Source organism: Manacus candei, unplaced genomic scaffold (genome assembly GCF_025592945.1).
Source record: "Manacus candei isolate 608988 ecotype Guabito, Panama unplaced genomic scaffold, ASM2559294v1 h1tg000013l, whole genome shotgun sequence".
Taxonomy (NCBI): domain Eukaryota; kingdom Metazoa; phylum Chordata; class Aves; order Passeriformes; family Pipridae; genus Manacus; species Manacus candei.
Genome location: NW_026138061.1, coordinates 3,624,655 through 3,637,959, shown reverse-complemented (window position 1 = coordinate 3,637,959; position 13,305 = coordinate 3,624,655). Strand labels below are relative to the sequence as shown.

Genomic DNA, 13,305 nt, shown 5'->3' with positions numbered 1-13,305 from the left:
CCCACTTGGATCAATGTCACAGCAGCAGGACATGGCTGTCTAGTTATAAGATGGGGCAATATAACTGGGAGATGGGAAAGACAGGTGGCTTTGAAGAACGATTGGTGTGTCACACAGGTGTAACAGGATGTTCTGGCATTTTAAAGTCCTGTGCTCCTTTGCAAACATTTCTAGCCACCTAAAAATATCTGGGAGAAATCCTGAATCTGAATGCCTAAATGCCTTTAATCAGAGACATTTTAACGTTCAGACCCAGAAAGAACAGAGCAATGTAAGATCTGCATATCTGCTTGTTGCTGTTGCCATGGGTCTCTTGTAACCAGAAACTACAGAAAGGATAGATGAATAATCTACTTCGGTGTCCAGTGTTCCTAGTGATATTTTATCCTCCAGAGGTCACATTGTATGTTCAGTCCAAGATAAGCTGGCAGATACCCGTTCTCAAATGATGTAGTTTGAAGGAAAAGTCAACAGGTGCCTGAAACACACATGAAGTAACTGTTTTGGGCAAAGGATTTGTTTTTAAATATTCCAACAAGAGTGCCCCAAGCTATATGAGTGGTTTCTGTGGAACCTCTAGAAGCTCAGCACTCTTTAAACCAGCTATGTCCTTATTTAATGTGAAGCACATAACTTTGGCAGCCAAATATATTTTTGCCTGAAGACTGTTTTAATTAACACTAGTAGGTCATTCTGACTAGAGAATGAAGACTGCAATTGCTTTCATCCTAATCTTTTATTCCTTAATTAGAGATTGGCCTGAAACCAAGCCAGGAGCCCACACATCTTCACACCCACGTATATTGGGCAAAGTCATTATTGAATTACATGCTTTATCTTCTATCTGTACACAATAAAAATAGTGATGGCAGTGACTCTTGGCAAGTTGCTCTATAACTCCAATGCTGTAAAACATGGAGACTTATATGCATCTATAAGGCTAGGTCAGGGGTTCAAAATTCAAGTTTCAATTTCAAGGTCAGTATGTATAGATGCAGCCTGTTACCTTGCCTACAAAACCAAGCCCAGATTCAGTCAAGTCTTAAAATAAGCCTTAGTTCAGCACTAAGTATCATACCAGTGAGAATGACAGCTGTGGTGATAGGGCATTCAGTGAATTCTGTTTGTTGAGCAGCTAAATAGAAAATTAATAATGTAATAGTTACAGAGGAATGGGAGAGGAGGATCATACAGGTATCTGGACTTAAAGAATAGGAAGAAGATCAAATAGTTGGAAACTAGCAACAGCAGAAGTTAGCAGACTTTTCTATGGGTGAGAGACAGCATTCACAATTGCAACAAAGGAAATTCCTATCAGATATACGGGAGCAGGTACACAGAGAGGTTGTGAAATCTCCACCTTTCAAGATTTCAGAACTTCAACTGGACAAGTTCCCGAGCAACCTAATGTAACTCTGATGTTAGTGCTGCTATGAGCAGGAGGTTATACTAGGTGAGTTCCCAGGGGCTTCCCAACACAATCTTCCTGTGACGCTAGGGGAATTTGGTATTTGTAAGCAGGAGAGCACTCCTGGCAGTGCTGTGTGGAAGTGCCTGAAGTAACACAAAGGATTTCCTGTTATTGCCCTGTATGATTGTCCATCAATTCCCCACACTCACAACAGACATGGTCTTCGCTACTTCCTAGCTTGGGGAGTTTCATTGCCTTTGGTGAACCTGAAATGTCAACCAGGGAGGTAGAGGACAGGGCCAAAGGACTGTTTTCCCAGTGCAGCAAATAGTAAATCCACACTCGGCTCTGGCTGAGCACAGACAGGACTCAGGGAAGCTGCTTCAGCGGGAAGTACCAGGATAAGTCCAAAACCAGACTGCACATGTGGAGTTAGGTCTCCTGATGGTGTTATCAGCTGGGTGAGAGACAGATATACATATCAAATAGAAAGGTCCCTATCCATGCTGTATCTTCTTAGTAATCCGCTAGTATAGACATATCTTTACACTTTCAATGCACATATTCATTATATACATTTACATGCATGTGTAAATATGCAACACATAAATCTAATCCTACTCCCATATTTCTCATCCCTCCAGCTTATAGTAAGCAAAATGATGTTCAGCGCTCATCTTACCCTGGTCAGGGCCCACTGACCAAGCTCCACACTGCCAGGGCACGCAGCATCCCAGGCAGACTGGCTGTGCTCTCAGCCTGGGCTGAAGGTTGCCATCCCAACCAACCACCACTGGTGCTCGGGGCATTCTTCCCATCCTCTCCAACTCATGGCATCTGATTAATTATGATCCCCATAATTGTCTCTTTATACAATAAGGAATGTTAATCTTGGGGTTTGTTTTCTCTCCCAGTTTTATTAAGATCATAATAAGGAATATTTTTTCTTGTCCCCTGTCAACTTACACTGCAAATTTGGCGAAAGGGATGATCTCTGTCTTGATAACTGTGGGAGCTGGTAGTCATCGAGACAGCGCACGTAACACTGAATAAGCTCACTGAAGTAAATGCCTGGAACAGCTCTTTTTCTTTATCCATATTTGTTCATTTTCACCTGAATTGTAATAGGATCAGTGTATGAGTTTTAGAAGTTGTCTGACATCACCAGTCTTCTCTGTGCACCTGCTACTGGCCGATCAGATTACAGCTTTTTGCCACTCTGTTGCTTAGTGCATGATAATAGACCTTTCATGATCCCATTACATTAAAACATAAGAAAAGCTGCTCTGGGTCAGATCAAAGGTTCAGTGATTCTAATTCCAAAACTGAGCAACCTCAAACTCTTGAGAAAGAACAGAAGGAGAAGGATGAGTGTGTAGCACTGCAGCAACATGTGCGTTCTTTGGTAGATGTTTCGATTTTCTAGAAACTGCCCTGGACAGAGTTTGTACAGCAGTAGTTGTAAAGGGTCACTGTTTTTAACAGCCCCCAGTGGCTCCAGCCCATCAAGGGTTTTGGGAGACCTGCAGCATCACACCCCACAGTGCTGCTGGGTCATACACCCTGCAAATGAGCCCACTTTCCCATTTGCACACGTTGTTCAGTCCAGACTATGATCTTTGCAACATCCTACTTACATAGTAATGAAGAAGAATTCTGTTCTCCCAAAAAAGACCACTCAGGTCTGGTTTGGTCAACAGCATGTCATCCTTGGAAAGCTGCCTCAAGAATTCATTCAGAAACAGATTTTATCAGACAAGTTTGACTGTCCCACAGCAGAAACGGCTCCACCCTCTCACCAGGGTTCATGCTGCAGGGCTCATGACCCCACCAAGCAATGGGACATACTATTCTAAGCTATACCATGAAAAATGATTTCTAACTTATTTATATAGAAAATCCTAAATAAGCAGTGCTGATGTGCCCACTTAGTTGTAGATGTGTCTGAAACCACAATCTTTGGGGAAAAAAGAAGATAGAGTCGTAAAGCAGGAAGCAGGAGCTCCATTGCTCAGGAGCCCTGGCCCCAAATTGGCAGGGACCTGTGTGAGGACTCAGCAGGGAGAAGCAACCCCCCCGAGAGCAATGAGCTATTTAAACAGCACACTCTGTACTCTGGGTTAGCAGGAATTTGCATAACTGTGCAGAGCCCTCGAGCCTGGGATCTTCTAAATAAAAGCCACATTTATAACTATCTAAAGCAGAAGAACACCCCACCTACTCTTCTTCAATCCCATAAGTCAGTGTCATTAGTGAAGTCAGATAGAATCATTTGTTTCTTTAAGGGTTAAAAAAATAATCCATAGCCACTGCCAGGAAAAGGCAGAACTAAACAGGCAGCAAAGAGTTAGAGCCAGAACAGAGAGATAAATTTAAATCAATCATCAAAACGGACCACAACAAGAGCATATACATACAGAGCAAGAAGGAAAGCGAGAGAGTGTTTTGTTTGGGTAGCTAATGTTCCCTGGACAAGAAGAGAGAGAAATTCTCCTTTGGGTTTTTAATGCCACTCTAAATATTTATAGCAAGATCATGGCCAGCTGGTGAGGCAGTGGCTGGGAGTAGGGAGGGGAGGGCGCATTTTCCCCAGTGCCCCAACATCATTCTCCAAGTTGTTTCTTTACTTAAGAGGAGGGGAAAGGCTGCACATTGCCATGTTTACCCTCAGAGTGACTCATCTGCAGGAGTCAAGTCCAGTGGCTCCTGGTCATCCCCTCTCTCATCTCTCCTGGCCATTCATGCACATGTGCACACATACATGCACAGATTATGTGAGAAGCCTCCACCCTGTCTATAGCATGGATCTGGGTCTTCAGGGTTTTATCTGGCTTTCAGGCATTTCACCACATCTTATGCTGCACTGAGAAGCCTTTGGGAAAGGCCATCTACAGCACAGCCCATGATGCAAAACTTCTGTTTTTAGAGGAACAGGCTGCCCCCATCTCCATAATCTGCTGGTCCATGGACACAGGGTCAGGAGCATATGGAGGATTGCAAACACCAGCACGGCATGAGGGTTGACTTAAGGGCATTGTGGCTCCCAATGATTTTTGCTCATCTACCTCGCTGTGACCAGACGCAGACATGACTCACTCATGAGCTTTGGCTTTGAAAATATGAGGAGTTTTGCTTTAACCTTGTGTTTCCCTGTGGTAGAAATGCTTAGAAACTACATTTTGGATTGAATCCCACCCCAGAACAAATGGAGAAATTTCAGCAGAGAGGAGGGACCCAATCCAGTTATCCAGGCGTGGGCAACCAATGCTATTTCTCTTCAACCACCCAGGAACTTGGCACAGAGCTGGGACACATCACACTGGGGACCAGCTGGGGTTCTGGAGGATCCTCTGCTGGCACAAGGTGTTCAACTGATCCCAGCCCTGAGGGTGGATTTAGACTCACCATCATAGATGATGGGAGTGTTAAATATGGACACCTTCATATGATTGAGGCAACTGAGCACTTGTGGACATCCAGCAGTGCCTGGAGGACTGTCCACCTGCTCAAATACAGGTGGTACATACTGGTGACCTGAATAACTTGTCAGACTCAGTTGTATTGACTGGAACTCACTGGCTGCAAAAGGAGCTCAGACACCTTGTTCATCTGCAGTCAGAGACCCCCTCCAGGTGTCTTCCCTGGGGAGCTCAGTGCCACCGTGGGACTTGCCACTCTGGGACCCACTCACTGCAGCAACCTGCTCCAGTCCTCCCACTCATAACACCAAACTTCCTCAAGCCACCTGCTTGAGCAGTTCTTTGCTAAGGGTTTCAGAGAGTTGAGGTCCTTATACAAAAGGCCACAACCTGGTATTTTCTATATGAATTATCAAGCACCATCAGAAAGATAAACTGCTCCAAGGGTAAACTTCATTCTCTGCTTGTCAAAGGTAGTTGGGCTTTCCGGGTCCACCTTGGAGCAGTGCTGGATGCAGCGGTCCCAGAGCATCAGCATCTCCCACCACACTGCGATGGGCTGATGCTCCCCAGATCTCTCCATAAGGTGGAGACACGGTCCATCTCACCCAGGGAGCCCTTCTCTCTCCCCCCTTCTCCATGAAACTACGGTATTACCTAGCGCAAGGCATGGCAGACTGTTTACAGCCTTCTAGAGTTCCCAGGCACTTTAGGACAGGGTCTTGCTGCTGTTTCCAAAGGGACAGCCAGGACTTTTATAAGTGAACTTTCCTCTCCGTGTCTATTTATTATATGTAAACATTTGCCAGAAAAACACCACTCGGGCATGCTCAGAACCAGCCAGGTCATTGCAAAAGGCAGCGGCGGCGTCACATGTGATAACAGCGAGCAGCCCGTGTGCTCCTATTCTTAGCGCTGGAATGTGCACAATGCCCCGCCGCCCCGCCGCTCCTGCGCACAGTGCCCGGGAGCGGCAAAACTGACTTCAGAATAAACACGTCCAGAAATCACCCTCTATGAATCACCCTACCTACTGAAAGAAACGTCCTTTGGGTTTATAGGGTTTTTATCCAGGCTCTAGCTATGGAAAATCTCAGCAGAGAATAAGCGACAGAGAGTAAGTGCATGCAGGGAAGGACGACAGAAGGTAAACGTTTCTACCTTATGGTTCCACTGCAGGTTGAGCAGTTAGTCATGACAGTAGATACTCATCATATTGTTCTGCCTGGCACTTAATTTAGTCATTGTGTGTCTGATTAACATAAAAAAACCACAGCTAAGCAGAGTTAATAAATAACGGTTTTAATGCAGATTCCCAGTCTCTAGGGTTCCGTTTGCCCTGCTGCAGAGTTCAGCTCTGCCAGATTTGCATTCTTTGGGAATGACTAACTCTAGGGGAAAGAGGCGCAAGCTACTAAACTGCTAATACTTTAAAATAGTGAATAAATGTCTAAGTGCATTTATTCAACGTGATTAAAATGGACAAACCAATTGCTTCAGCCATCCAGCTTTAATCCCAAATCAGTGAGATAACTTCAGTGCTTTTGCTTCTTGCCAGGGACACAGGCAGTGCTGACCTCAGAGCTGCAACCTATCTGATAACTTTATGAAAATTTTAAAGGGTCTTAGGGACCTTTTGACTTCTTTATTATTTTCCCACTGTGCTTAACCAGTGTTCCATTTTTATGCGTAACAGCGAACGGATATTTAGAGGAACATCAAAGTCCCGATTTGTTCCCTTGGAGCTGGATATTTCAATAAAAGTTGCTAAGAATTCAGGGGTTTTTCTGCCAAGTCCAGTATTCATCTCTCTCCTATTTTGCTATGGAGGGGGAATCCACTGAAGAGTTTCTCTTCAAAGACCAGGACTTCTCCTCTGAACTGCTGAGGCAGTTGAATGCTCTGCGGCAGAGTGGGATGCTGACTGATGTTGCCCTCTGTTCCGGGGGTTTTGAAATCCCCTGTCACCGAAATGTGCTGGCTTCCAGTAGTCCGTACTTCAAGGCAATGTTCTGTAATGACTTCAGAGAGAGTCGCCAGGCTAAAGTCATCCTGAAGGGCATCGACGCCAACATTTTGGATCAGATTATCCTTTATGTTTACACAGGGGAGATTCTTATATCCACTGAGAATGTCCTGTGCCTGTTGGAGACTGCCTCCATGCTGCAGTACACTAAGCTATTTGAGGCCTGCTCTGCCTACCTTCAAGACAAGCTGACTCCTGACAACTGTCTGAGCATGATTAGACTGGCAAAAATCTTGAACTGCCAAAGTCTGAATAAGAAAGCCAAGGCTATGGCTTTGAAATGCTTTCCTGTGGTGGCCTCTTCTGAGGACTTGAAGGACCTTTGTCCCTTGGAGCTCATCGACTACCTTGGGGACGATGAACTCTGTGGGGAGGAGGAGCAGGTCTTTGAGGCACTGATGGTCTGGGTCCGGCACGACCTCCAGGCACGACAAGGCTACATCCAAGAATTGTTCAAGAAAGTCCGGCTTCAATACGTCCATCCAACTTTCCTCTTCCACTTCATTGCCAATGACTCACTCGTTCAGTCCTCACCCACTTGCAGGAGCATCCTTGAGTCAGCCTGGAGACATATGTTTTCCCTGTACAGCACCAACGCACCTGACATCAAACCCATGATGCATGTTCCTCGCCGGTACTCCAACCAAGAGTTCCTCATCATCATTGGTGGCAGGAAGGACAGCCAGCAGACGAGGGATGTCCTGCTCTATGATGACAAGACAAACCAATGGCTGAGCCTGGCCAAACTTCCCATGCACCTGTACAAAGCCTCTGCAGTGAGTTTACACAGCAACATTTATGTGCTCGGAGGGATGCCTGTTAGTAATAAGAAAAGCCTGGTCAGTGGTAATATTTACATTTACTCCCTCAAACTCAATCAGTGGAGGTTGATTGAGCATATGTTAGTTCCACGTTACTCCCACAGAAGTTTGGCATATAAAAATTATATTTTATCATTCGGTGGAATTGGTGAAAACCAGGAAATCCTGAATTCTGTGGAAAGATATGATAGTGTCTACAACACCTGTGAGAGCATGGCAAACATGCCTGTTGCTGTTCTTCACCCTGCCGTTGCTGCCAAAGATCAGAGGGTCTACCTCTTTGGGGGAGAAGACATTATGCAAAACCCAGTTCGACTGATCCAGGTAATGATCGGTCCTGCTTGTCATAGGCAATTTCTTCTAAGGTATTTCAACAGTCCATCACCCTCATGAGAAAATCAAACCACCTAGAAAACTTTATTATGAGTCGCAGCAAGGGGCAGGTTGAGTTGATACATGGCTTCCAGGACCATTGCAGCCATTTCATTTTCCCCTTCTGAAGGTTTTTCAGGCACAAGCCCTGATATACTTCTTTGGGTGTCAGTCAGCTGTGCCTCTGGTGAGCACTAAGGCCAGGGCTGCTGCAGATGATGCTATGGCAGGCGGCAGCAGCCCCCCCTGCCCAGCTTCATGCCTGTAGCCAATATCACCAGAACCAGTGCTTTCTCCTTGGCAGCCGAGCTGGGGTCTCAGCCGCACACCTGCTCGCTCGCAGCGAACACGAACACTCACCATCATTAGAGCGATTAGATACTCACTCATCAAAGGGCCAGGACTTAAACTGACAGTCATTTCATATAAACAGTTGTGTTAAAAACGTAGCTCCTGCCACATGTTGCTGGCTTCTCTGTTTGCTTTCAGCGGTTACACTCTATTAAGAAGAAAAAATTCATACAATTTTTTCTTATCCAATTTGATGCTTTAGTAACATTGTAGTGTTTCTATCCCCGTAAGTGTTTTCCACTGGTTGAGGTGCTTTAACTAAGAATCATTACGAGCTAAGATGGCACCAGCACACGAGTAATACTTTGTGATTATAATGGTACTTGATTATCAGGGGAAGGAAATGTATTTATCTGTTAATGGGAAGTTGCCCTGGAGATATTTACTATATTGAGAACCAGATAATATGGCATAAAAGTTTGTGTCACCCAGATATGGATGACTGAATGATCATCATCTGGCAACAGCTCTTTTTCTCACATGAATTGATGACTTAGATACCACTCTAAGTCCCTTTGCCAGCCACCAGCACAAATATAGCAGCTGAGCAAATATGGTGGCTGCCAGCAAAGCTAGGTGAAGTTGAAGTTTGTTTGCCCAGGAAATTGCTAAGACCAAGGCAGGAATACACAGAACAACTAGTAAATGAAATTAATGGGCTTGCACTTTGGGAGAGCAAGTTACAGTGATTTAATAGCTGTGCAAAGATCTACAGCCAAGAAGCTTGTATATGGCAGACACACTTCATCTTAGTGTGTGTGCTAGCATGTCCTGAGCAGACAAGCCTGGGGAACTAGAATGCTTTCCAGGAAGATATATTAGGAAAAAAAATGGGTATATTCTCAGATTTCCAGGACTTTGAGCCAGAGAATTGTATTTATTAGGGCAAAATAAACCCCTTAAGTTCTCTGTAATTACAAATGCCAGTTGAAATATAACATAAACGGCTGTGTGAGTATCTTTATTTTCTTGTCAGGTTTACCATGTGTCCAGGAATACATGGTTTCGGATGGAGACTAGAGTGGTGAAGAATGTCTGTGCACCAGCTGTCACAATTGGAGACCAGATTATCATCATAGGTGGTAAGAGTTCTGTTTCACCTTCCTTCTGCCTCCCCCTACCCAGATCTTGTGGGTTTTCACAGCCTTCCTGTGGCTTTTGAGGGGGTGGTCCCTCAAAAAGCACCTGATCTTGGGAAAGAAAGGAGGAGTGTGCCCACCCTCCATCCACTTCTCTTACGGCAATGGAAGCAGAGATAAGTTCTCCATGAGGCCCCTTTTTACTCCAAGTAGCAGGACCTGGGTGGGGGAAACTAAGGAAAAGCCCATGCAAGTTGCTGGTCTGCAGAAGGAAGGATGCCAAAAGCATGGGGATCCTGCTTCTCCCCTGCTGACTCACATCCTGGAACTCTCTGTCTGCTCTTCTTGGGATAATAGAGAGCATGGTTACCACAATTGTTGGGATGGGTGGGCTATAGGTCTATGAGATGTTGGTTGGTCCTGTAGCTGCCTCCTGGGGGTAATTGTGAAATGTCCTGAAAGGGGTGTGAAACATCTGGAAAGAAGAAACTCCGCAGTGTCTTTTTCAACCTGAGGACCAGCCTCTGCCCACTGGCACTTTGGTGTATTATGTCATTGGTTTTGGCACTCTACAATCCTGAATGCAGCTCCCCCGATCACAGACTGGCAAGAGGAAGCATGTGTTAGATTATGTAAGAGAAAATGAGACACATAGTAGTTTTGGCAGAGCAGTGAACTGAACGCAAATCACACGGGACTCAAAGATGGTGTCACCCCTCAGGGGGAGGCCACTGCTACCCTTTGCAGTCAGAACACAGGAGAGCTGAGTCCAAAGGTCCCAGACTATCCTGTGTGGCAGATTATCCTTACCTCAGACCACACTCTTGTTTTTATACATGGGCAGGGTACTGCTGGGTACCAAGCTTCCACACCTCCATTGCTCCAGGGCAATGGCCCTTTTACCAGCCCTTACCTCTCAACCGATCCGAGGTTACATCACCTCTCAGTGGAAGAGCTGTACACTGGGTCACTGGCGTGGTGGCTGGCACAGATATGGCACTGTGGACTTTAGGAGTGGAGCAAACACCAGTGGCACTGTGCTGAGTACTCAGCTCCGTTCAGAAGGCAGCCGCAACTCCAACCCAACAGGGCACTATTGTTCCTCTCCCGTATGCCACTGGTTTCTCTATTACCAAGTGAAGCTCAAGGAGTCTCTTGGGTGAAAAGAAGTATTTTGGGATGTTTGAAGACACATGCAGGTAGCTACAAGCTCCAACTGTGTGGGACAGGTTGGTTGCCTGATCTGATGGGTCTTATGGTGCTTATTGAGCCCTGGCTGCCAAGGTGCTAGTAGACAGGGTGAGGACAAACAGGAAAGAAAGATAGACAGACAGGCATTCCTGTGACACATCATCACTTCCTAGCTTAGAGATCTTAACTCTGCCAAATTATGTACCAGTATAATAGGTTTTATTGAAGACTATCAGGAAATATATTATCATTCCTTCTGCTGTCCATAAGCTTTAATTCCCATCTGTCTCTTCCACCTCTGGCTTTTCATTCAGGGTACACCAGGAGAATCATTGCTTATGATACAAAAGGCAACAAGTTTGTTAAATGTGCAGACATGAAGGACAGACGAATGCATCATGGGGCCACTGTCATCAAGAACAAGTTGTATGTCACAGGAGGACGATGTCTCACAACAGACAATGTCATCAAGGACCTGGATTCCTTGGACTGCTATGATCCAGAGACTGACACGTGGACACCAAAGGGAAAACTGCCACACAGACTCTTTGACCATGGATGCCTTACGCTCCAGTGTGTCCCCTGTTCTAACCTTCTCTAAACGAGCTTTGGTACTTCCTTTGTGCTTTCCTTCCCGGAAAGGACTTGCCTCGCTCTGCAGAGAGCACATGGGGAATCCTTATGGGGTCAGGCAAACTCTTGACTTTAAATGCACAAGAAGCGCTAGTCCTTCCCAGACCCTGTGCCAGAAAGATCATAAGCTCTGTGCTTGTGCCTATTCACCTGACTGGTATTGCATATGGTGCTGCTGAGTCCAGTGTGGAGGCCTTACCCAGTATCTCAACAGAAAACAGGAAAAAGATACTGGGTAAGAACCCATTGTAGGATTTGGCCTTGTACAGACTGTAAAAGGAAAAGTGAGTAGGGATGCTGATATCTCCAGGGAAAGTAAGATCTGGATAACCTGCCTTTGCTGGCATGCAAACTCAGCTGCCTGGGCAGCCCTTAGCTGCTCGGTGCTGACCAAGCTTTCTGTTTCCCGTGATGGGAGCATTTAGAATAAGAAGCCCTGAGCTTCAGTCTTGTAGCCAGGCCAGCAGCAGCTGCCTGCATTAGCTATGGTAGTCATCTCATAAGAAATAAAATTTTAATGTTCCTAACAGCAAATTAGAAATAAGCAAAAGACTGATGGTTTGATCTGAACTCTCATATTGCAACAAAATGCAGATTTGACTTTTCTGAGCTAACACTCTTTCATAGCGAAGGGAAGACTTTTGTTCCCCCTGCCTGCCCTCTGAAGGAGCAGGAGAAGGTGGGATGGAATTTAAGATTGTCTGCATCTTCTTTTTCAAGGGATCTTGTTTTGCAGGGATCTTCTCCTTTTGCATCAGTAGTAGCAGTGGGGTTAGTTAGGAAGGGTTTGGCTGATGGAATTCTTGAAATCTGGAATAGCAGAGAGGACATATGGAGGAAAGGGGATATAAAAGAGAAGAGGTATTTAGGAGGAACAATTTCTTTTTCCCTTTCTCCTCTCTCCAAACCACTGGGAAAAAAACCATGAGACAAAGCCAGTGACAGGAAGCCAGCTTTCCAAGAAGAGCAAGTCTAAATCTGCCACTTGGCAAAGCAGCTCTGGCTCCACCAATATTTTTGTGGGGTTCTGCCACTAAGTACATACTTTTAAAGGGAGGGGATTAATCATCAGATACTGAACAGGCTGTGAACTGCTGTTAGGTCACCAGGCTTGGTAAGATTGCTGAGATAGCAAGGAGCTTTAAAGATAGCACTGATGTCCACCATCCAAAGAAAGGATGGTAGGAAGAACACCCCTTTTTGAAAGAAAGTGGGACTTTTCCAAGGGTACAGGGTGGCATGAGGAAACCACACTCAACCTCCCTCTTTACAGAAGGCTGCGCAGGCATGTCGTCACCACTACATTGCAGTAAACTAACTCGGGATCCTAAGATCCCCTCCCATAAATCTGTGACTGGGAGTAGAAGGGTGACTGAAATAGTTAATGAAGTGGGGGGCTGGAAGAAAGTATTTGGTATCAACTGCTGTTGTAACAATGTGGAATAAAAGGGTTATTATTGTTTGTATGAGCTTTGTGTTCAGGAGTCCCCATTGTTCCCTCTGAATTGTTGATAAAGGGAATTGTTTTTGTACCAGTGGGTATTGCCAGGGTTTCCTTCTAAGGATCTGAGTAAACCTGCAAAAAATGAGTGGGAACCCAAACTTGTCTCCCAGCTCAGAAGTCTTTGGCTACATTTCTCTTCTGTCTTTCAGTCTATATCATCGTCTCCTCCCTGTGCAAAGCAGAGCTAAATCACAGCATTTGCCAAGTTGGACTGGAGCAGTGATTCATCCTGCTTCCTCACAGACCATCTCCATCCCTCTGGAGAAAGAAGCCTTGTCATGGCCAATTATGGAATGTCTGCCCCAGGGAGATGTTTATTGCTAACCCTGCAGTGCTGCCTTCCCAAACTCCTTCCTGTTGCGACCCTGCTCAGCTCCAAACTCCAGGAGACGCCAGTTGCTGCCATGCATTTTAGCTGACACAGATTCCTGCCAGGCTCGTGACTGTACCCAAAACCCAGGGGGAAAAAAGTTGACTCAGGGCCATAACCCCATGTTT

The 13,305-nt window shown here is 45.5% G+C and overlaps 1 protein-coding gene across 1 annotated transcript; it reads left to right on the top strand.

Annotated features, from left to right (window-relative positions):
* Positions 1–5,783: 5,783 nt before the first annotated feature.
* Positions 5,784–12,772, top strand: KLHL38 (kelch like family member 38). The gene is made up of 4 exons (XM_051778452.1): positions 5,784–5,977; positions 6,527–8,001; positions 9,377–9,482; positions 10,985–12,772. The coding sequence occupies exons 2-4, from the start codon at positions 6,655–6,657 to the stop codon at positions 11,269–11,271; spliced, it is 1,740 nt and encodes a 579-aa protein (XP_051634412.1). The 5' UTR covers positions 5,784–5,977; positions 6,527–6,654; the 3' UTR covers positions 11,272–12,772.
* Positions 12,773–13,305: the final 533 nt, after the last annotated feature.

Bases quoted from the DNA above. Each gene is read 5' to 3' on its own strand.
- KLHL38 (XM_051778452.1), top strand. From the start codon at position 6,655: ATGGAGGGGGAATCCACTGAAGAGTTTCTCTTCAAAGACCAGGACTTC. The intron at 8,002-9,376 runs GTAATGATCGGT...TTTTCTTGTCAG, and splicing joins ACCCAGTTCGACTGATCCAG to GTTTACCATGTGTCCAGGAA. The intron at 9,483-10,984 runs GTAAGAGTTCTG...CTTTTCATTCAG, and splicing joins CCAGATTATCATCATAGGTG to GGTACACCAGGAGAATCATT.